The sequence below is a fragment of the Triticum urartu genome, chromosome 3A (assembly GCF_056163025.1).
Source record: "Triticum urartu cultivar PI428250 chromosome 3A, HENAU_Tu73, whole genome shotgun sequence".
In the NCBI taxonomy this organism is placed as follows: Eukaryota; Viridiplantae; Streptophyta; class Magnoliopsida; order Poales; family Poaceae; genus Triticum; species Triticum urartu.
Window position 1 is genome coordinate 736,783,125 of NC_141875.1, and position 21,329 is coordinate 736,804,453.

Below are 21,329 nucleotides of genomic sequence, written 5' to 3' on the forward strand. Positions count from 1 at the left end.
ACCGGCGCCGCCAGCTCACGGCCGCGGATCGTGCGGCTCCATCCGCATCGCGGGGACGACGGGGGGGGGGGGGGAGCGGGATGGTGATCGTGAACAGCGCGGCGGCCACTTCGAGGGTCACTTCAACCCTGACTTGTCGCCCTTCTCCGTCTGCACCGGCTTCTTGCTGCCGGCCATGTTGACAGAATCTCTGATGAGGCTCTGATGCCACTTGTCGTTGCCACTAGGCCACTCTCTCGCTCGTGATCGATCTGTAGGTTAGATTCTGCTAGAGTTCAGAGAGATACGAAGTGGTTTTTGCGCCGCCGACTAACTTGCGGCCTTTTCTGTTTTCTCTCTTCTTATTGCTTGCGTAACCAACGTGCCCCGCACAGCTCGATCTCGTCGCTACAAACGTGCCATCCCATGTCTAACGGATCAGGCCCATGCACGTCGCTACCAGCCCGTCGTGCTCACCGCACGAACCGGCCTCATACTTCTACGCAAAGAAAACTACGTCCAACTTGTGACACCACGCAGGGCTGTCACGTACATGAAATAACATAAAGAAAACTAGGCTAAGTCCTGGACCTACACAACTCAAGTAAATCCTAACAGCCACTTGGAAGACCGCCCTACTCAATCGCGCTGAGCGCCTGGCTCTGGTCCGGCAAGTTTTGAGCGCCATGCCGGAGAATTTGCTTCTCGCCATGGCCCTCTCCCCCGTCATCCTGAAGCAGGCGAATCGAGTCCTTCGTGATTTTCTCTGGCATGGCCGCAAGGATGCACGCTCCGGCTCCTGCCTGGTCAGCTGGGCACGGGTGTGCCGCCCAATCGAGCTGGGCGGCTTAGGCATTCGAGACCTCCACCGCACTGGTGTTTCTCTCCATATTCGATGGCTCTGGCTCAAGGCCACTGACCCCTCGAGACCTTGGTCGCATCTGCAGCTACCCCACGACCCCGAGGTGCTCCAATTCTTCCGTGCCTCTACTTCCTGGATGCTTGGAGATGGCACCACTTGCCGCTTCTAGGAAGACCCATGGCTCGATGGGCAATCCATTCTCGAGAGTGCTCCCGCTCTCGCCGCCACTGTCCCCAGGCGAACTCGTCGCACCCGCACGGTCGCCGAGGCGCTCACCGATCACTTCTGGATCTTCGCCATCCAGGGTGCCCTCAGTCCCACTGCTATGGTGGAGTACGTCGAGCTCTAGTGTCGCCTTCATCACATCGCGCTTTCCCCGCGCCCGGACCTCCTACGCTGGCGCTGGACAGACAACGGCATGTATTCTGCCTCCTCCTGCTACAACGCGTTGTTCCTAGGCTCTACCTCCTCGGAGTACTGGCGCCTCGCTTGGCAAACCGGTGCCCCCACCTCAGTCCAGTTCTTCATCTGCCTCGCCTCTCTGAACCGATGCTGGACTGCAGACAGACTAGCTCGCCGAGGCCTGCCGCACGAACCGACGTGCGTTTTCTGCTCGCAGGAGCCGGAGACGCTGCAGCACATCCTTATGGGCTGCGTTGCTACGTCTTGAGCTTGCGTTGGTTTTCCCCGAAGAGGAAGGGATGATGCAGCAGAGTAGCGTAAGTATTTTCCTCAGTTTTTGAGAACCAAGGTATCAATCCAGTAGGAGCCCACGCTCAAGTCCCTCGTACCTGCACAAAGCAATAGCTACTCGCAACCAACGCGATTAGGGGTTGTCAATCCCTTCACGGTCACTTACGAGAGTGAGATCTGATAGATAGAATATTTTTGGTATTTTTGATATAAAGATGCAAAGTAAAAAGTAAAACCAAAGTAAATAGAAAAACAATATAAAAGTGATGGAGATTGATATGATGAGAATAGACCCGGGGGCCATAGGTTTCACTAGTGGCTTCTCTCAAGAGCATAAGTATTCTACGGTGGGTGAACAAATTACGGTTGAGCAATTGATAGAATTGAGCATAATTATGAGAATATCCAGGCATGATCATGTATATAGGCATCACGTCCGTGACAAGTAGATCGAAACGATTCTGCATCTACTACTATTACTCCACTCATCGACCGCTATCCAGCATGCATCTAGAGTATTAAGTTAAAAACAGAGTAACGCCTTAAGCAAGATGACATGATGTAGAGAGATAAATTCACGCAATATGAAATAAACCCCATCTTGTTATCCTCGATGGCAACGATACAATACGTGCCTTGCTGCCCCTTCTGTCACTGGGTAAGGACACCACAAGATCGAACCCAAAGCTAAGCACTTCTCCCATGGCAAGAACTACCAATCTAGTTGGCCAAACCAAACGGATAATTCGAAGAGACTTGCAAAGATAACCAATCATGCATAAAAGAATTCAGAGAAGATTCAAATATTATTCATAGATAGACTTGATCATAAACCCACAATTCATCGATCTCAACAAACACACCACAAAAAGAAGATTACATCGAATAGATCTCCACAAGAGAGGGGGAGAACTTTGTATTGAGATTCAAAGAGAGAGAAGAAGCCATCTAGCTACTAACTATGGGCCCGAAGGTCTAAGGTAAACTACTCACACTTCATCGGAGGGGCTATGATGATGTAGAAGCCCTCCGTGATGACGGCCCTCTTCCGGCGGAGCTCCGGAACAGGCCCCAATATGGGATCTCGTGGATACAGAAAGTTGCGGCGGTGGAATTAGGTTTTTGGCTCCTGTTCTGATCGTTTGGGGGTACGTGTGTATATATAGGAGGAAGGAGTACGTCGGTGGAGCACCGAGGGGCCCACGAGGCAGGGGGGCGCTCCCTAGGGGGCAGGGGCGCCCCCACCCTCGTGACCACCTCTTTGATCCCTTGCAGTAGGATCCAAGTCTCCTGGATCACGTTCGGTGAGAAAATCACATTTCCGAAGATTTTATTCCGTTTGGACTCCGTTTGATATTCTGTTTATCCGAAACACTGAAATAGGCAAAAAAACAACAATTCTGGGCTGGGCCTCTGGTTAATAGGTTAGTCCCAAAAATAATATAAAAATGTAAAATAAAGCCCAATATAGGCCAAAACATTAGATAATATAGCATGGAGCAATCAAAAATTATAGATACGTTGGAGACGTATCAGGCATCCCCAAGCTTAATTCCTGCTCGTCCTCGAGTAGGTAAATGATAAAAAAAGAGAATTTTTGATGCGGAGTGCTACTTGGCATAATTTCAATGCAAATCTTAATTGTGGTATGAATATTCAGATTAGAAAGATTCAAGACAAAAGTTTATATTGACATAGAAAATAATAATACTTCAAGCATACTAACAAAGCAATTATGTCTTCTCAAAATAACATGGCCGAAGAAAGTTATCCCTACAAAATCATATAGTCTGGCTATGCTCCATCTTCCCCACACAAAGTATTTAAATCATGCACAACCCCGATGACAAGCCAAGCAATTGTTTCATACTCTAACTTTTTCAAAACTTTTTCAATCTTCACGCAATACATGAGCGTGAGCCATGGATATAGCACTATAAGTGGAATAGTGTTGGGGAACGTAGCAGAAATTCAAAATTTTCTACGCATCACCAAGATCAATCTATGGAGTAATCTAGCAACGAGGGGAAGGAGAGTGCATCTACATACCCTTGTAGATCGCTAAGCAGAAGCGTTCAAGTGAACGGGGTTGATGGAGTCGTACTCGTCGTGATTCGAATCACCGGAGATCCTAGTGCCGAACGGACGGCACCTCCGCGTTCAACACATGTGCAGCCCGGTGACGTCTCCTACGCCTTGATCCAGCAAGGGTAGAAGGAGAGGTTGGGGAAGACTCCATCCAGCAGCAGCACGACGGCGTGGTGGTGGTGGAGGAGTGTGGCACTCCTGCAGGGCTTCGCCAAGCACCACGGGAGAGGAGTAGGGAGAGAGGCAGGGCTGCGCCATGGAGAGGTCAAAACTCATGTGTTGGCAGCCCCAAAGTCCTCAAGTATATATAGGGGAGAGGGAGGGGGTGCACCCCCTTTAGGGTTTCCACCCCAAGGGGTGCGGCAGCCCCAAACCCATCTAGGGTGGCGGCCAAAGGGGGAGAGGGGAAACTTGCCCCCCAAGCTAGGTGGAGGCGCCCCCTCCCCAAACCCTAGGCGCCTTGGGCCCTTGTGGGGGGCGCACCAGCCCACCTGGGGCTGGTCCCCTCCCACACTTGGCCCATGCAGCCCTCCGGGGCTGGTGGCCCCACTTGGTGGACCACCGGGACCCTCCCGGTGGTCCCGGTACATTACCGATAAAACCCGAAACTTTTCCGGCGACCAAAACAGGACTTCCCATATATAAATCTTTACCTCCGGACCATTCCGGAACTCCTCGTGATGTCCGGGATCTCATCCGGGACTCCGAACAACATTCGGTAACCACGTATATCTATTCCCTATAACCCTAGCGCCATCAAACCTTAAGTGTGTAGACCCTACGGGTTCGGGAACCATGCAGACATGACCGAGACAACTCTCCGGCCAATAACCAACAGCGGGATCTGGATACCCATGTTAGCTCCCACATGTTCCACGATGATCTCATCGGATGAACCACGATGTCAAGGATTCAATCAATCCCGTATACAATTCCCTTTGTCTAGCGGTACGATACTTGCCCGAGATTCGATCGTCGGTATCCCGATACCTTGTGCAATCTCGTTACCGGCAAGTCTCTTTACTCGTTCCGTAACACATCATCCCGTGATCAACTCCTTGGTCACATTGTGCACATTATGATGATGTCCTACTGAGTGGGCCCAGAGATACCTCTCCGTTACACGGAGTGACAAATCCCAGTCTCGATTCGTGCCAACCCAACAGATACTTTCGGAGATACCTGTAGTGTACCTTTATAGCCACCCAGTTACGTTGTTACGTTTGGCACACCCAAAGCACTCCTACGGTATCCGGGAGTTGCACAATCTCATGGTCTAAGGAAATGATACTTGACATTAGAAAAGCTTTAGCATACGAACTACACGATCTTTGTGCTAGGCTTAGGATTGGGTCTTGTCCATCACATCATTCTCCTAATGATGTGATCCCGTTATCAACGACATCCAATGTCCATGGTCAGGAAACCGTAACCATCTATTGATCAACGAGCTAGTCAACTAGAGGCTTACTAGGGACATGGTGTTGTCTATGTATCCACACATGTATCTGAGTTTCCTATCAATACAATTCTAGCATGGATAATAAACGATTATCATGAACAATGAAATATATAATAATAACTAATTTATTATTGCCTCTAGGGCATATTTCCAACAGTCTCCCACTTGCACTAGAGTCAATAATCTAGTTCACATCGCCATGTGATTAACACTCACAGGTCACATCGCCATGTGACCAACATCCAAAGAGTTTACTAGACTCAATAATCTAGTTCACATCACTATGTGATTAACACTCAATGAGTTCTGGGTTTGATCATGTTATGCTTGTGAGAGAGGTTGTAGTCAACGGGTCTTGCCATATTCAGATCCCTATGTATTTCGCAAAACTTTATATCGTAGATGCTGCTACCACGTTCCACTTGGAGCTATTCCAAATTGTTGCTCCATTATACGTATTCGGTATATCTACTCAGAGCTATCCGGATAGGTGTTAAGCTTGCATCGACGTAACACTTTACGTTGAACTCTTTATCACCTCCATAACCGAGAAACATTTCCTTATTCCTCTAAGGATAATTTTGACCGCTATCTGGTGATCTACTCCTAGATCACCTTTGTACCCTCTTGCCAGACAAGTGGCAAGTCACACATCTGGTGCGGTGATGAAGCTATGTAGCTAGGGTAGGGTCACGGACCTGTCCTAACTTCCCTGCCCAAGGACACCTCTAGAATAAATCACCTTTCAATCGACTTGGAGGTGTTCCACTCGACAGACTCGAAGACATTCGACCAAGAAGCAATTACTCGACCAAGATCCAACCACTCGACGGCCAGGAGACCTAAAGTCACTCCGCACGCTAACGGTCGGTCATTAAGTAGCTTTTATGGTCATCATAGCACTTTATTACTAGCGTTATCAGTAACGCCCTACCTTAATGTACATTGAACCCTTCGTAACGTGGGCTGGCCGGGGTCCTGGCGCACTCTATATAAGCCACCCCCTCCTCCGAGACAAGGGTTCGCACCTCTGTAACTCATACACACATAATCCAGTCGACCGCCTCCGGGCTTCGAGACGTAGGGCTTTTACTTCTTCTGAGAAGGGCCTGAACTCGTAAACCTTGCGTCCTTACAACCTCTCCATAGCTAAGACCTCGCCTCACCATACTTACCCCCCTACATCACTGTCAGAGTTAGAACCACGACAGTTGGCGCCCACCGTGGGGCTGGGAGTCTTAGCGCCTAGTTTGAGAAGTTGCGATTTTTTCCGATCTCCTTGATCATGGTTTAGGGCGGAGCTTTGGTGGAGGGCCGCGAGATCCGTCTCGGCGCGCTCACGTTCATCGCCGACGACTCCGCTTGGCTTCAGGAGGCTCCACTCGACGTCGACGCGCTCCCCGTCCGCGGAGCGATGCACTTTCGCACATGCGTCCGTGGTGTCCTCCTGCGGCAGCCGTCGACCCAGTATCGGTCGGCTCCCGTGGCATCTCCCCGCCCTGTTTCTCACCGGCGCAAGCACTCCGGTCGGTCGAGGCTTCAGAGGTGGGTGAGGCATGCGGTGGCCCGCCAGTCGGCCACCCCACAAGTCGCGGCAATCGAGCCCGACGAATCCCTCTACGGCCTGTTCGACCTGTCGACTAGCTCCGCAGAGACCGCATCCGAATGCGACAGCAGTGACCCAGCTGCAGAGGTTCTGGTGATCGATGGGCCACACAGTCCTCCCGGTTTCCCCCACGCTGACGGAGGCGCGGATGGGGGCGACCCGTCGCGTCCTCACGAGGAGTATCTCCCCGAGCCTCTCACGTCGTTGCAGCGGGTGGAACTTCGCCGCCGGAACATGGATGCACTCCACACTCCCATCGTTGGAGAAACCCCCGAGGCCCGAGCCTTGGAGGACGCGCGCTTGGCTAACTTGGCCGAGCGCACTCGACTGGAGAATCTCCAGCGAATGCTCGACGGGCGAGCGCGTCAACGGGCTCCAGAATCCAGTCGACGTCAACTCTTTCCGCCCCCGCAGGTATATCGTACTCCGATTCAGAATTTGGCGGATGCGGCCCGTATAGCAGAGTCGATTCAGCCCTCCCAGTCAGAGGCTGGCAGAGGCTTGTTGCAAATCAGAGCGTTGCTCCGGGCAGCAGGAGACCAGAATTCCGTTGTTTCTCAGTCGCGGAACAGGATCCACAGCCGATCCGTTGCAGCGGATACAGTCCAGTCGGCTCACAACCCAAGATCGCCTCCGAGGCGTGAGGGACGTGGAGACCGGCGTGATTAGTACAAAAGGAATGAGCAGTATGATCACTGATTCGATCGTGATGATCGATGTCGAGTGCCAACCCCTCCCCCGAGGAGTGGGTCATATGTGCCTCGACAGTAGGTGGACAGACACCCTCATAGTGTTGGGCGGAGAATTCCAGTCGACCCCAGGGAACCAGGCTTTGATGCGAGATCCATTCTCGTTCAAGGTTTGGTCGACAGGAATAGAGCTCACCGAGAAGGCCACGACAGAGATGCGCCTACCAGTAGCAGAGTACATGTTTCAGGGCCGGAGTGTTTCAGTCGAGCCATCAGAGCCGCTGTAATTCCTCCCAACTTCAGGTTGGCGACTGGAGTTAGTAAGTTCACCGGTGAGTCCAACCCCGATACTTGGCTCGAAGATTACCGAGTGGCTGTCTAGATTGGCGGTGGGAACGATGAGGTAGCCATGAAGCACCTGCCTCTCATGTTAGAAGGCTCGGCCAGAGCGTGGCTGAATCAGTTAGCACCCAGCAGCATTTACACTTGGGAGGATCTCTCCCGGGTGTTTGTCACCACATTTGAAGGAACATGCAAGCGACCTGCAGGCCTTACAGAATTGCGGTCTTGCGTGCAGAAACCGAATGAAACTCTGAGGGATTACATCCAGAGGTGGATCACATTGCATCACATAGTTGAAAATGTACCAGATCATCAAGCAGTTTGTGCCTTTAAAGAAGGTGTGAAGTACAGAGAATTGAATCTGAAGTTCGGTCGAACCGGAGAGATGTCTCTGAATCGCATGATGGAGATTGCCACCAAATACGCTAATGGTGAAGATGAGGATCGACTCCGGAGTGGCAAGCATAAAGCAGTCGCCCAGGAAATCGGAAGAAATTCTAGTCGGAAACAGAAGCGAAAAGCTGAGCCAGCCGCTCCTGGGAGGCCCTGGCCGTAACCTAGGGAAAATTTAAGGGAAAACCCAAAGGACCTTGGAACCCCAAGAAAGTTAAAGACCAAGATGGAAATGATGTTTTGGATCTACCATGTCACATCCACACCAAGAAAGATGAAGAGGGTAAACTCATTTACCCAAAGCATACCACTCGACAGTGTCGGCTTCTGATCCAGCAGTTTCAGGGCAAGCAGTCCAAAGATAAGGAAAAGGAGTCGGACAAAGTTGAGGACAAGGAAGATAGTGACGGTGGGTACCCCCAGGTCAATTCCACCCTGATGATTTTTGCTGATGTTGAGAGCAAAAGTCGACTGAAGGTTATTAACCGTGAGGTAAATATGGTCGCTCCGGCAACACCCAATTATCTGAAGTGGTCCTAGACTGCCATCACATTCGACCAGTCTGATCACCCTACACACATTGCCACCCCTGGGAGGCAAGCTCTGGTGGTCGACCCAGTTGTCGAAGGCACTCGACTGACCAAAGTCCTGATGGATGGAGGCAGCGGTTTGAACATACTGTATGCAAAAACATTGAAAGGGATGGGCATTCCAATGTCCAGGCTCAGCACCAGTAACATGAGTTTCCATGGAGTCATTCCTGGGAAGAAAGCTGAGTCACTCGGCCAAATTGCTCTTGATGTGGTTTTCGGTGATTCCAAGAATTACCGCAAGGAAAAGTTGACATTCGAAGTTGTGGATTTCCAAAGTGCTTATCACGCTATTTTGGGCAGGCCAGCTTATGCACGCTTCATGGCTCGACCATTTTATGTGTATCTCAAATTGAAGATGCCTGGTCCCAAAGGTGTGATCACTGTTACAGGCAATCGGAAGAAAGCAGAAGAGTGTTTTCAGAAAGGCTCAAAGATTGCTGACGCTCAGATGGCGGTGGTCGAGCTGCAAGAGCATGAGAAGACTGCAGATCCGAGTGAGTTGCTACGAGCTAAGAAGCCTGCTTCAGAATCAGCTTTTCAGTCGTCCGGTGAAACGAAGGCAGTTCACATTCACCCGACCGATCCAAACGCTGCTCCGACTCACATCTCAACGACGGTCGACTCCAAATAGGAAGAAGCGCTCATCCAGTTCCTCCGTGAGAACTGGGACATCTTCGCATGGAAGCCTGCTGACATGCCTGGAGTTCCCAGGGGCTGGCTGAGCACCGTCTACGAGCCGACCCAAAATTTAAACCTGTGAAAGAACATCTTCGACGATCCGCCGTCCAGAAGAGGAAGGCCATTGGCGAGGAGGTGGCTCGGCTCTTAGCAGCGGAGTTCATCCGAGAAATTTACCACTCCGAGTGGCTCGCCAATATTTTCATGGTCCCCAAGAAGGACAAGTCACTTCGCATGTGCATTGATTTCAAGCATGTCAATCGGGCCTGCCCGAAAGATCATTTTCCTCTACCCCGCATCGACCAGATAGTCGACTCGACTGTGGGATGTGAGCGTTTGTCTTTCCTAGATGCCTATTCCGGGTACCATCAGATCCGTCTGTACGGGCCCGACGGGATCAAAACAGCTTTCATCACTCCATTCAGGTGCTTCTGTTATGTCACCATGCCGTTCGGCCTCAAGAATGCCGGAGCCACGTTCATGAGGATGATTCAGAAGTGTTTGCTCACTCAAATCAGTCGGAATGTGGAGGCATACATGGATGATATTGTGGTCAAGTCACGGAAGGGTTCCGACCTGCTGACTGACCTTGCTGAAACCTTTGCCAACCTCAGGAGGTATGATATCAAGCTCAATCCGTGAAAGTGCACGTTCGGAGTTCCAGGTGGGAAGTTACTCGGTTTTCTCGTTTCCGAACGGGGAATCGACGCCAATCCTGAAAAAATTGGTACTATACTCCGGATGAAACGTCCTGTGCATGTGCATGATGTCCAGAAGCTTACAGGATGCTTGGCCACTTTAAGTCGATTCATCTCTCGCCTCGGTGAAAAGGCATTGCCTCTTTACCGACTGATGAAGAAGTCCGACAAGTTCGAGTGGACTCCAGAAGCTGATGCAGCGTTTACAGAGCTCAAAGCTCTGCTCTCCACCCAGCCGGTGCTTGCTGCCCCAATCAGCAAGGAGCCTTTGCTGATTTACATTGCAGCCACAGGACAAGTTGTCAGTACAGTACTTACGGTCGAGCGGGAAGAAGAAGGAAAGGCCTTCAAAGTTCAGCGCCCAGTATATTATGTTTCTGAAGTTTTGACTCCTTCAAAGCAAAGATATCCTCATTACCAGAAGCTTGTATATGGGATTTATATGACCACGAAGAAGGTTGCACATTACTTCTCTGATCATTCCATTACAGTCGTCAGCGACGCTCCACTATCAGAGATTTTGCACAACAGAGATGCAACAGGTCGAGTGGCCAAATGGGCGATTGAACTTCTTCCCCTAGATATCAAGTTTGAGGCAAAGAAAGCTATCAAGTCCCAAGCAATTGCAGATTTCGTCGCCGAGTGGATCGAACAACAACTTCCGACTCAAGTTCACTCGGAGCACTGGACCATGTTCTTCGATGGATCTAAGATGCTGAATGGTTCCGGTGCTGGGGTAGTATTGGTTTCCCCCCGAGGAGATAAGCTCAGATATGTTCTCCAGATTCACTTCGATTCCTCCAATAACGAAGCAGAATATGAAGCACTTTTGTATGGGTTGCGCATGGCCATTTCACTCGGCGTCCGTCGCCTCATGGTCTATGGCGACTCAGATTTGGTGGTTAATCAAGTGATGAAAGAATGGGACGTCAGAAGTCCAGCTATGACTGGTTATTGCAATGCAGTGAGAAAGTTAGAGAAGAAATTCGAGGGGTTAGAGCTTCATCACATCCCCCGACTGAAAAATCAAGCGGCTGATGATTTGGCAAAGATAGGCTCCAAGAGAGAAGCCATCCCCAGCAATGTGTTTTTGGAACACATCCACTCGCCATCAGTCCAAGAAGATCCTTTTACAGATGACGCCCCACAGCCAAAGAGTGCCACAGATCCGACTAAAGTTGAAATTCCGGCAGTGGTCGACCTAATCATGGAAGTTTTGGCAATCACCCCTGATTGGACGATACCGTACATCGCGTATATCCTGAGAAAGGAACTCCCGGAGGATGAAGAAGAGGCTCGACAGACCGTCCGTCGATCCAAGGCCTATACAGTCATAAAGGGATAGTTGTATAGAGAAAGCGCGACTGGAGTCGGTCAAAAGTGTATAACACCAGAAGGTCATATAATCCTTGATGATATCCACTCGGGGACCTGTGGTCATCATGGTCCTCTCAGACCATTGTGGCTAAAGCATACCGAGCGGGATTTTACTGGCCAAGAGCGAATGAAATGGCAAAAGAGATGGTCGACAAGTGTGAAGGGTGCCAGTTCTACTCCAACATGTCGCACAAGCCTGCATCAGCCCTGAAGACCATTCCACTCGTCTGGCCCTTCGCTGTTTGGGGACTGGACATGGTTGGCCCATTGAGAACAGGCAGGAGCGGTTTCACACATGTGCTTGTGGCAGTCGACAAGTTTACCAAATGGATTGAAGCTAAGCCTATCAAGAATCTTGATGCTTGCACTGCTATCAGTTTCGTCAGGGAGTTAACATTCAGATATGGAGTCCCACATAGCATCATCACCGACAATGGGTCAAACTTTGATTCAGACAAGGTCAGAGCTTTTTGCGCCTCTCAAGGCACATGAGTCGACTACGCATCGGTCGCCCACCCCCAGTCGAATGGACAAACAGAAAGGGCAAATGGTCTGATTCTCAAAGGACTAAAGCCTCGGCTGATGCGTGATCTCAAGCACGCAGCAGGCGCTTGGGTCGACGAGCTTCCGTCGGTTCTGTGGGGATTGAGGACTACCCCGAATCGGTCGACTGGAAGAACTCCGTTCTTTCTGGTTTATGGAGCGGAAGCAGTCCTGCCGAGTGATCTACTTCACAATGCACCCCGGGTCGAGCTTTATACCGAAGATGAAGCAGAACAAGCCCGGCAAGACATAGTCGACCTCCTGGAAGAAGAAAGGGAAATGGCTATGATCCGATCGACCATTTATCAGCAAGACTTGCATCGATTCTATGCCAGAAATGTGAAGAGTCGAGCCTTCCAAGAAGGAGATTTGATCCTCCAATTGGATCAACAGAAACCACACAAGCTTGCTCCTACTTGGGAAGGTCCCTTCATCGTCACCAGAGTCCTCCACAATGGAGCGTATCACCTTTACAATGTCGATCGCCAGATCGATGAGCCACGAGCTTGGAATGCAGAACTGCTCCGCCCCTTTCACACTTGAATTCTCACTCAGATGAGATGTAATAAGAAAAACTTCTGTAGTCTATTTATCAAAGACAAGAGCGTTACAAATTTTCCTATAATTGTTGTTGCTTTTGTTTGCGTGTGAAATCCCCCAGTGGGTGGCTTAGCTGCGAATCCGTTTCGCCTAAGTTTGTAAAAAAAATCCTACCGAGTGGCGAGCCAGACTCCCACTCGGAGGCTTAGCTACAGCTCAGTGCTTGCCTAAGTGTTTAAAAATCCTACCGAGTGGTGAGCCAGACTCCCACTTGGAGGCTTAGTTGCAGCTCAGTTCTCGCCTAAGTGTTTAAACATCCTACCAAGTGGCGAGCCAGACTCCCACTCGGAGGCTTAGCTGCAGCCCAGTGCTCGCCTAAGTGTTTAAAAATCCTACCGAGTGGTGAGCCAGACTCCCACTCGGAGGCTTAGCTGCAGCCCAGGTGCTCGCCTAAGTGTTTAAAAATCCTACCGAGTGGTGAGCCAGACTCCCACTCGGAGGCTTAGCTGCAGCCCAGTGCTCGCCTAAGTGTTTAAAAATCCTACCGAGTGGTGAGCCAGACTCCCACTCGGAGGCTTAGCTGCAGCCCAGTGCTCGCCTAAGTGTTTAAAAATCCTACCGAGTGGTGAGCCAGACTCCCACTCGGAGGCTTAGCTGCAGCCCAGTGCTCGCCTAAGTGTTTAAAATTCCTACCGAGTGGCGAGCCAGACTCCCACTCGGAGGCTTAGCTGCAGCTCAGTGCTCGCCTAAGTGTTTAAAAATCCTACCGAGTGGTGAGCCAGACTCCCACTCGGAGGCTTAGCTGCAGCCCAGTGCTCGCCTAAGTGTTTAAAAATCCTACTGAGTGGAGAGCAAACCTCCCACTCGGAGGCTTAGCTGCAGCCCAGTGCTCGCCTAAGTTTAAAAAAATCCTACCGAGTGGAGAGCAGACCTCCCACTCGGGGGCTTAGCTGCAGTCCAGTACTCGCCTAAGTTCTCTCACTAGAAGACTTAGCTACAGTCAGGCACTCGCCTAAGTTTGAAAAAAATCCTACCGAGTGGAGAGCAATCCTCCCACTCGGGGGCTTAGCTGCAGTCCAGTACTCGCCTAAGTTCTCCCACTTAGAGGCTTAGCTGCAGTCAGGCACTCGCCTAAGTTTGAAAAAATCCTACCGAGTGGAGAGCAATCCTCCCACTCGGGGGCTTAGCTGCAGTCCAGTGCTCGCCTAAGTCCTCCCACTTAGAGACTTAGCTGCAGTCAGGCACTCGCCTAAGTTCGAAAAAAATCCTACCGAGTGGAGAGCAATCCTCCCACTCGGGGGCTTAGCTGCAGTCCAGTACTCGCCTAGGTTCTCTCACTAGGAGACTTAGCTGCAGTCCGGCACTCGCCTAAGTTTGAAAAAAAATCCTACCGAGTGGAGAGCGATCCTCCCACTCGGGGGCTTAGCCGCAGTCCAGTACTCGCCTAAGTACGAAACACATCTCAGTCCTCAAGGACGACGAGGGGCGGGTCGACTGCCACCTTCTCCTGGAGAGCTTCGCCACAAATACAAGACATGGGTCGACTGCTTCCATCTCCTTCGGAACTGCGCTGCGAGTGCAAAAGTTGTCTCGAATGAAGAATGGGTTCACTCAGCGGGAGATTCATAAAGATATTCAACGGTAAACCAAGTTCAGATAAATTCTAAAGGTTCCAGACCACAGATCGAAGTACTCGGGCATGTAGCCCGAAAAAGTTTAACGGTTACAAAAACCACTCGGCATTCCGAGGCAAATTTAAGGTGGGACATAAGAGTTTGTTCACTCCGCGGGACGAGGGCTGCCAGGCTCGACGAACTCATCCAGGTCGACGCCGTCGGCTATCCGAGTGGCTGTAGCGATGAAAGTCTCCATAAAGGTTCGGAAGTCATGCTTCTGGGTGTTGGCGACCTTGATAGCTGCCAGCTTGTCTTGTCGCACCTCCTTGCAGTGGACACGAACCAAGGACAGAGCCACATCAGCGCCACACCAAGCAGAAGACTTCTTCCACTCCTGCACTCGGTCAGGGATTCTGTTAAGTCGAGTCATCAGAGACTCGAGATCATTTTGGAGCGTAGCCTCTGGCCAAAGTGCCGGGTCGATCCGTGAAATGGCGACCTTCAGTCGAGCCAAGTAGTCCACGGCACCGTCGTTGCGAGATTCCAGTCGGAGCAGATTCATGGTAGTTTCATCTTTCACGGGAGAGTTGATTGGATCCAAACCTGGTTCGATCCGCCCAGTCTCCTCTTCAAAGTTCTGGCAAAACTCTGCTTTCACGATCCAAGGATAAGTCAATTTTCATACACTGAGTCGACACAAAAAAAAACACCAGTCGGAACTAAATGTGCACCTTCAAGCTTGATGTACAACTTCTTGGCGAGGCTCCTCAAGTAGATCTCCAGATCGTCCCTCTTGCGAGCGATGCCTTCCATCTTTTCGTTCAGGTTGAGGTTATCCTTCTTCCAACATGTACACTCCCTGTTGGCTTCATTCAGAGCGGTCTTCAGCCTGGTATTCTCTTCTTCTAACTGGCCGATCGAAGCCAGCTTCTGTTCGGCCAGAGCGGTCTTGTCGTCAGCCTCCTTACGAGCAGTAGCCAAGTCCTGATCCTTCTTCGCCAGAGCTTCTCTCAGTTTTTCTGCAAAGAAATGATGATTGATTCGGAAATAGCAGAAGGGTACTCAAGCCTAAAAACTAGCCAGTCGACAAAATCGTCTTACCTGCGGCGCCGTCTCTGACCTTTTGCAGATCTGTCCTGGCCAGCTCCAAATCAAGGTTCAGTTGAATCTGCTGCTTCTCCAAGTCAGCAAAGCGAGCTCCAAGATCGCAAGATTTCTGAAATCAAAGGGGAGAAGTTATCGTTACAGCAAAAAAACAACAAAGGCAATAAATACTAAGACTACGGTCGACTGCCAGCAGTCCACCATAGTCTCGGGGACTACACCCAGTGGGTGCACTTAGCGTGCCCCCACCGGTTCTGATCCCACTCGACCGGCCCGCCGAAGTCGAGTTCAAAAAAAAGAGAGAAAGAAAGTAGAACTCAGACTACAGTCGACTGCCAGCAGTCCACCATAGTCTCGGGGACTATACCCAGTGGGTGCACTTAGCGTGCCCCCACCGGTTCTGATCCCACTCGACCGGCCCGCCGAAGTCGAGTGGAAGAGACAAACTACCAGTTTGGTTTATACAGTCGGCAAAATACAAAGACTACAGTCGACTGCCAGCAATCCACCGTAGTCTCCACTAGTCCAAAACTTCAATCGACGCACCCAGTGGGTGTACAGACGCAAAGATTTTCGGAAAGAATCTTCAGATAGCCGACTAACCTGAACGTTGCTCTGGAGAGCCGAGCTGGCATCATAGGCAGCTTGGCTAGCGTCCCGCACCATCTTCATCTTCTCCATCATAATGCCCGCCTGGCGTATGGCTTCCCTAGCAGCATTCACCTCGTCCTATGGGACATGATGGGTCGCAAAAACTGAAGGCGGGTCAACAGGGGCCTGAGCAGTCGAAGAAGAAGGCAAGGCACTCGACAGGGGCTCCGCGAAGGTAACAGAACCCCGATTGACGTCACCAGTGTCCTGAACGACTGGTTCCTCCCTCGGCGTCGACTGTAGCGCCTCACGTGCAGGAGCTCGCCTACTCTTCCTCGTCAAAGACCTCTCGGGCTCTTCATCATCATCAGGGAGGTCAATAATGTTGGGAGCTGTGCAATGTTCAAATTGCCAAAATCACGTCACCCAATGATGCACGACGTAGTTGAATCGACCAAAGAAAGATAGTATGGCGGAAATCATACCTGGATTAGAAGTGACCGCATCCTCCATCACCTCATCATCATCCCTGTAAGCTGAGGTCCCGGAAGTGGCAGCGCTAACAATTTCAAAGTTCGTCTAGTTAAAACAAGAAAAACAAACAGCGCGGAGCGTCGAGTGAATACAAGGAGAGACACTCACGCGGAGGCGACAGGGATATTGATCTTGATCTTTGGCAGCGCCTTCCGAGTCTTCGGCTCTGCAACTTTGGGGTGCTTTGGCGCCTTCTCAGTCGGGGTTGGTGAAGAGACCCGAGGACGCTTCGAAGACTGGCCAGCCTGAGTAGTTGCCTTGTCGCGGGCACTCGGCCGTTCTTGGTCAAGCTTGGATCGTCTCTCTATGTGAGGAGGCGACTCGACTTCTTCCCCATCACTTGAGTCGTCACTTCCACCATCTCCTTCACCATCAGAAGTCCACTCGCCACTTTCGCCGCCACTCGCCTCGCCTTCCAGAGCTTGCTCTTGCTCCCCGTTGGGCATCGAATACATTTCAGTAATGGCCTGAAAGAAAGCAGGGAGAACAAAGTCAGTTGACGCAATACAGACAGTTGCGCGAGTGAATTCGGATTACAAGCAAAAACTCAGAATCAGACCTGCTCTGGTGCACGCAACTGGTCGAATGGGGGAACTCTCCTGGCTCCTCTGGGATTGTCTTTGTTCCCGGTAATGCTCGACAGCCACTTCTCCAGCGTGTCATCATCGACCTCCTCCGGGTAGATCCGAGTGGAGTCTTCTAGACCCGAATACATCCACATCGGGTGGTCTCGGGCTTGGAGAGGCTGGATGCGCCGCTGAAGGAAGACTTCCAAGAGATCCATACCAGTGACCCGTCACGAATGAGCTGGACCACTCGGTTGACTAACACCTTCACGTGCACCTTCTCCTCCGGGAGCACCTTCAAAGGGGAGGGTTTTTCCACTCGGTCCATGGTAAAGGGAGGGAGGCCAATCGATTGCCCTGGCGTCGACTGGTCTTTGCAGTAGAACCAGGTCGACTGCCATCCGCGAACTGAATCGGGAAGAATCATGGCCGGAAAGGAGCTTTTTCCCCTCGTCTGGATGCCAAGACCCCCACACATCTGGATCACTTGGGTCCTCTCGTCACTCGGATTAGCCGTTTCACTGTCTGGGAGCGACAAGTGAAAATATGCTTGAAAAGACCCCAGTGAGGTCGACAACCCAAGAAGTTCTCACACAAGGAAATGAATGCGGCAAGATAAACGATTGAGTTGGGGGTAAAATGGTGGAGTTGAGCCCCAAAGAAGTTCAGAAACCCTCGGAAGAAAGGATGAGGAGGCAAGGAAAACCCACGGTCGACGTGGGTGGCAAGAAGAATGCGCTCACCCTCCCGGGGTTGTGGCTCGGATTCCTTCCCCGAAAGCTGTGCCGAGTCGTAGGGGATCAGCCCTCCCTCGGCCAGGTCGTCGAGGTCTTCTTGGGAGATCCTCGAGTGGATCCAGTCGCCCTGGATCCAACCCTTCGGCAGGCCAGTCCACGAGGAAGATCCGCCCCGGCTCATCGCCTTCCCCTTTGACCTCGCCGTCGCCTTCTTTGCCCGCTCCAGAGCCGCTGTCTTCTCCTTCACCATTGTCGCCGACGAGACGCGTGTGGCACGGTGGCGCTGGAGCGTGAGCGAGCGCAGAGAAGAGGCGTGAGGAGGAAAAGAGATAATGGGGCGCACTGTTCGGGAGACTCCGGTCCAACGCCTTATATGAGGCCGCTTCTGAGTGGCTGACAGGTAGGCCCAGATGGCTCTGTCAAAACCCGTAACGACCGCACGAGCGATACGTGGCGAAAAAGGTGGCGCGGGGATCGGGGCGGCTCCGCTCTATCTCGTCTGATTACTGCGGCCTCCCCCGTCCTGCGCGCTTCCCAAAATTTGAATCCCACTAAATCCGCGGGCAGCAAATAACTTGTCAGACCAAAGATCTCCTCCGCACCGTCACTCGGAGCCTTACAAGTAAAGAAACCCACTCGACGAAGAATTAAGAATGGATCAAGGCGACTGAAAAGGGAGTTGCTGTCATCACTCAGGTCCGTTGATCCAAAACAAGATATGCTCACGGCATAGAAAACGAGTCGGAGAAGTCCTCAACTCCTTCCCCACTCAAACCTCGATCCATTCGGGGGCTAATGATGAAGCTATGTACCTAGGGTAGGGTCACGGACCTGTCCTAACTTCCCTACCCAAGGACACCTCTAGAATAAATCACCTTTCAATCGACTTGGAGGTGTTCCACTCGACAGACTCGAAGACATTCGACCAAGAAGCAATTACTCGACCAAGATCCAACCACTCGACGGCCAGGACACCTAAAGTCACTCTGCACGCTAACGGTCGGTCATTAAGTAGCTTTTATGGTCATCATAGCACTTTATTACTAGCGTTATCAGTAACGCCCTACCTTAATGTACATTGAACCCTTCGTAACGTGGGCTGGCCGGGGTCCTGGCGCACTCTATATAAGCCACCCCCTCCTCCGAGACAAGGGTTCGCACCTCTGTAACTCATACACACATAATCCAGTCGACCGCCTCCGGGCTCCGAGACGTAGGGCTTTTACTTCTTCCGAGAAGGGCCTGAACTCGTAAACCTTGTGTCCTTACAACCTCTCCATAGCTAAGACCTCGCCTCTCCATACTTACCCCCCTACATCACTGTCAGAGTTAGAACCACGACATGCGGTACTCAGCATGGCATACCGTATAGAGCCTATGACAAAAGCATAGGGGACGACCTTCGTCCTTCCTCTTTCTTCTGCCGTGGTCAATCTCTTTGAGTCTTACTCAACTTCAGACCTTACAACTCAGGTAAGAACCCCTTCTTTGACTGATCTATTTTAAACTCCTTCAAAAACATGTCAAGGTGTGCGTTCTTTGAAAGTATCATCAGGCATCTTGATCTATCTATAGATCTTGATGCCCAATATGTAAGCAGCTTTTATCCAGGTCTTCCTTTGAAAAACACTCTTCAAACAACCGTTTATGCTTTCCAGAAATTCTACATTATTTCGAATCAGCAATATGCCATCCACATATACTTATCAAAAATGTTGTAGTGCTCCCACTCACTTTCTTGTAAATACAAGTTTCTAGCAAACATTGTATAAACCTAAAAGCTTTGATCACTCCATCAAAACATATATTCTGATTCCAACATGCTTGCTCTAGTCCATAGAAGGATTGCTGGAGCCAGCATACCTTTTAGCATCCTTAGGATCGTCAAAACCTTTTATTGTATCACATACAACTTTCCTTACGAAAACTGGTAAGAAAACTTGTTTTGACATCCATCTGTAAGATTTCATAATCGAAAAATGCAACTAATGCTAACATGATTCCGACGGACTTAAGCATCGCTACGGGTGAGAAATTCATATCGTAGTCAAATCCTTGAACTTGTGAAAAGACTCTTTCCCACAAGTCGAGCTTCATAGACGGTAACATTACCGCCCACATCCGTCTTCTTCTTAAAGATCCATTTATCTCAATGGCTTGCCGATCATCGGGCAAGTCCACCAAAGTCCATTCTTTGTTCTGATACATGGATCCTGTCTCGGATTTCATGGCTTCTAACCATTTGTTGGAATACGGGCCCACCATCGCTTCTCCATAGCTCGTAGGTTCATTGTTGTCTAACAACATGATATCTAAGACAGGATTACCGTACCACTCGGGAGTAGTACATATCCTTGTCGACCTACGAGGTTCGATAGCAACTTGATCTGAAGCTTCATGATCACTATCATTAACTTCCTCTTCAACAGACGTAGGCTCGACAGAAAACATCTTTCTGTGTTGCATCACTCTCTGGTTGAAGTAAAGGTTCAACAACCTCATCAAGTTCTATCTTCCTCCCACTCAATTCTTTCGAGAGAAACTCCTTCTCGAGAAAGGACCCGTTCTTAGTGACAAACAATTTGCCCTCGGATCTGAGATAGAAGGTATACCCTACTGTCACCTTTGGGTATCCTATGAAGATGTGTTTGTCCGCTTTGGGTTCGAGCTTCTCCAGCTGAAGCCTTAAGCATCACAGCCCCAAACATTAAGAAACGACAACTTTGGTTTCTTACCAAACCAATGTTCATACGACGTCATCTCAACGGACTTAGATGGTGTCCTATCTAAAGTGAATGCAGCTGTCTCTAACACATAACCTCAAAATGAAAACGGTAGATTGGTAAGAGACATCATAAATCGCACCATATCTCATAAGGTTTGATCACGACGTCCGGACACACCATTACCTTGTGGTGTTTAGGTGGCTTCAAGTGCGAAACAATTCCACAATGTCTTAAGTGATTGCCAAACTCATAACTCAGAAAATCCCCTTTTGATCAGATCGTAGGAACATGATCTTCTTTGTTATGATGATTCTTAACTTCACTCTGAAACCGCTTGAACTCTTCAAACGTTTCAGACTTGTGCTTCATTAAGTAGATATACCTATATCTACTCAAATCGTCAGTGAAGATGAGAAAATAGCGATATCCACTGCACGCTTCAATTCTCATTGGATCACACGCATCAGCATGCATGATCTCCAACAAGTCACTTGCCCGTTTCATTGTACCCGAAAACGGGGTCTTAGTCATCCTGCCCATGAGGCATGGCTCGCATGTGTCAAGAGATTCAAAATCAAGTGACTCCAAACATCCATCGACATGGAGTTTCTTCATGCATCTTACGCCAATATGACTTAAGCGGTAGTGCCACGAGAAAGTGGTACTATCATTATTAACTCTACATCTTTTGGCGTGAACATGTGTATTACCACGACCGAGATTCAATTAACCATTCACATAGGGTGCATGACCATGAAAGGTATCATTCATGTAAAACAGAATAACCATTATTCTCTAACTTAAATGAATGACCATATTGCAATGAACATGATCTAATCATATTCATGCTCAACGTAGACACCTGATAACATGTATCTAGGTTCAATACTAATCCCGAAGGCAGATGGAGCG

The 21,329-nt window shown here is 50.2% G+C and overlaps 1 protein-coding gene across 1 annotated transcript; it reads left to right on the plus strand.

The window, feature by feature from the left end:
- The first annotated feature begins 665 nt into the window (after positions 1–665).
- On the plus strand, positions 666–1,190 carry LOC147982465 (uncharacterized). The gene is made up of 2 exons (XM_087516311.1): positions 666–944; positions 1,011–1,190. The coding sequence occupies exons 1-2, from the start codon at positions 666–668 to the stop codon at positions 1,188–1,190; spliced, it is 459 nt and encodes a 152-aa protein (XP_087372437.1).
- Positions 1,191–21,329: the final 20,139 nt, after the last annotated feature.

What these genes read in the sequence shown, in the direction of transcription:
- LOC147982465 (XM_087516311.1), top strand. Translation starts at nt 666, where the DNA reads ATGCCGGAGAATTTGCTTCTCGCCATGGCCCTCTCCCCCGTCATCCTG. An exon ending in AGCTACCCCACGACCCCGAG is followed by an intron (nt 945 to 1,010) that starts GTGCTCCAATTC and finishes TGCCGCTTCTAG; the next exon opens with GAAGACCCATGGCTCGATGG.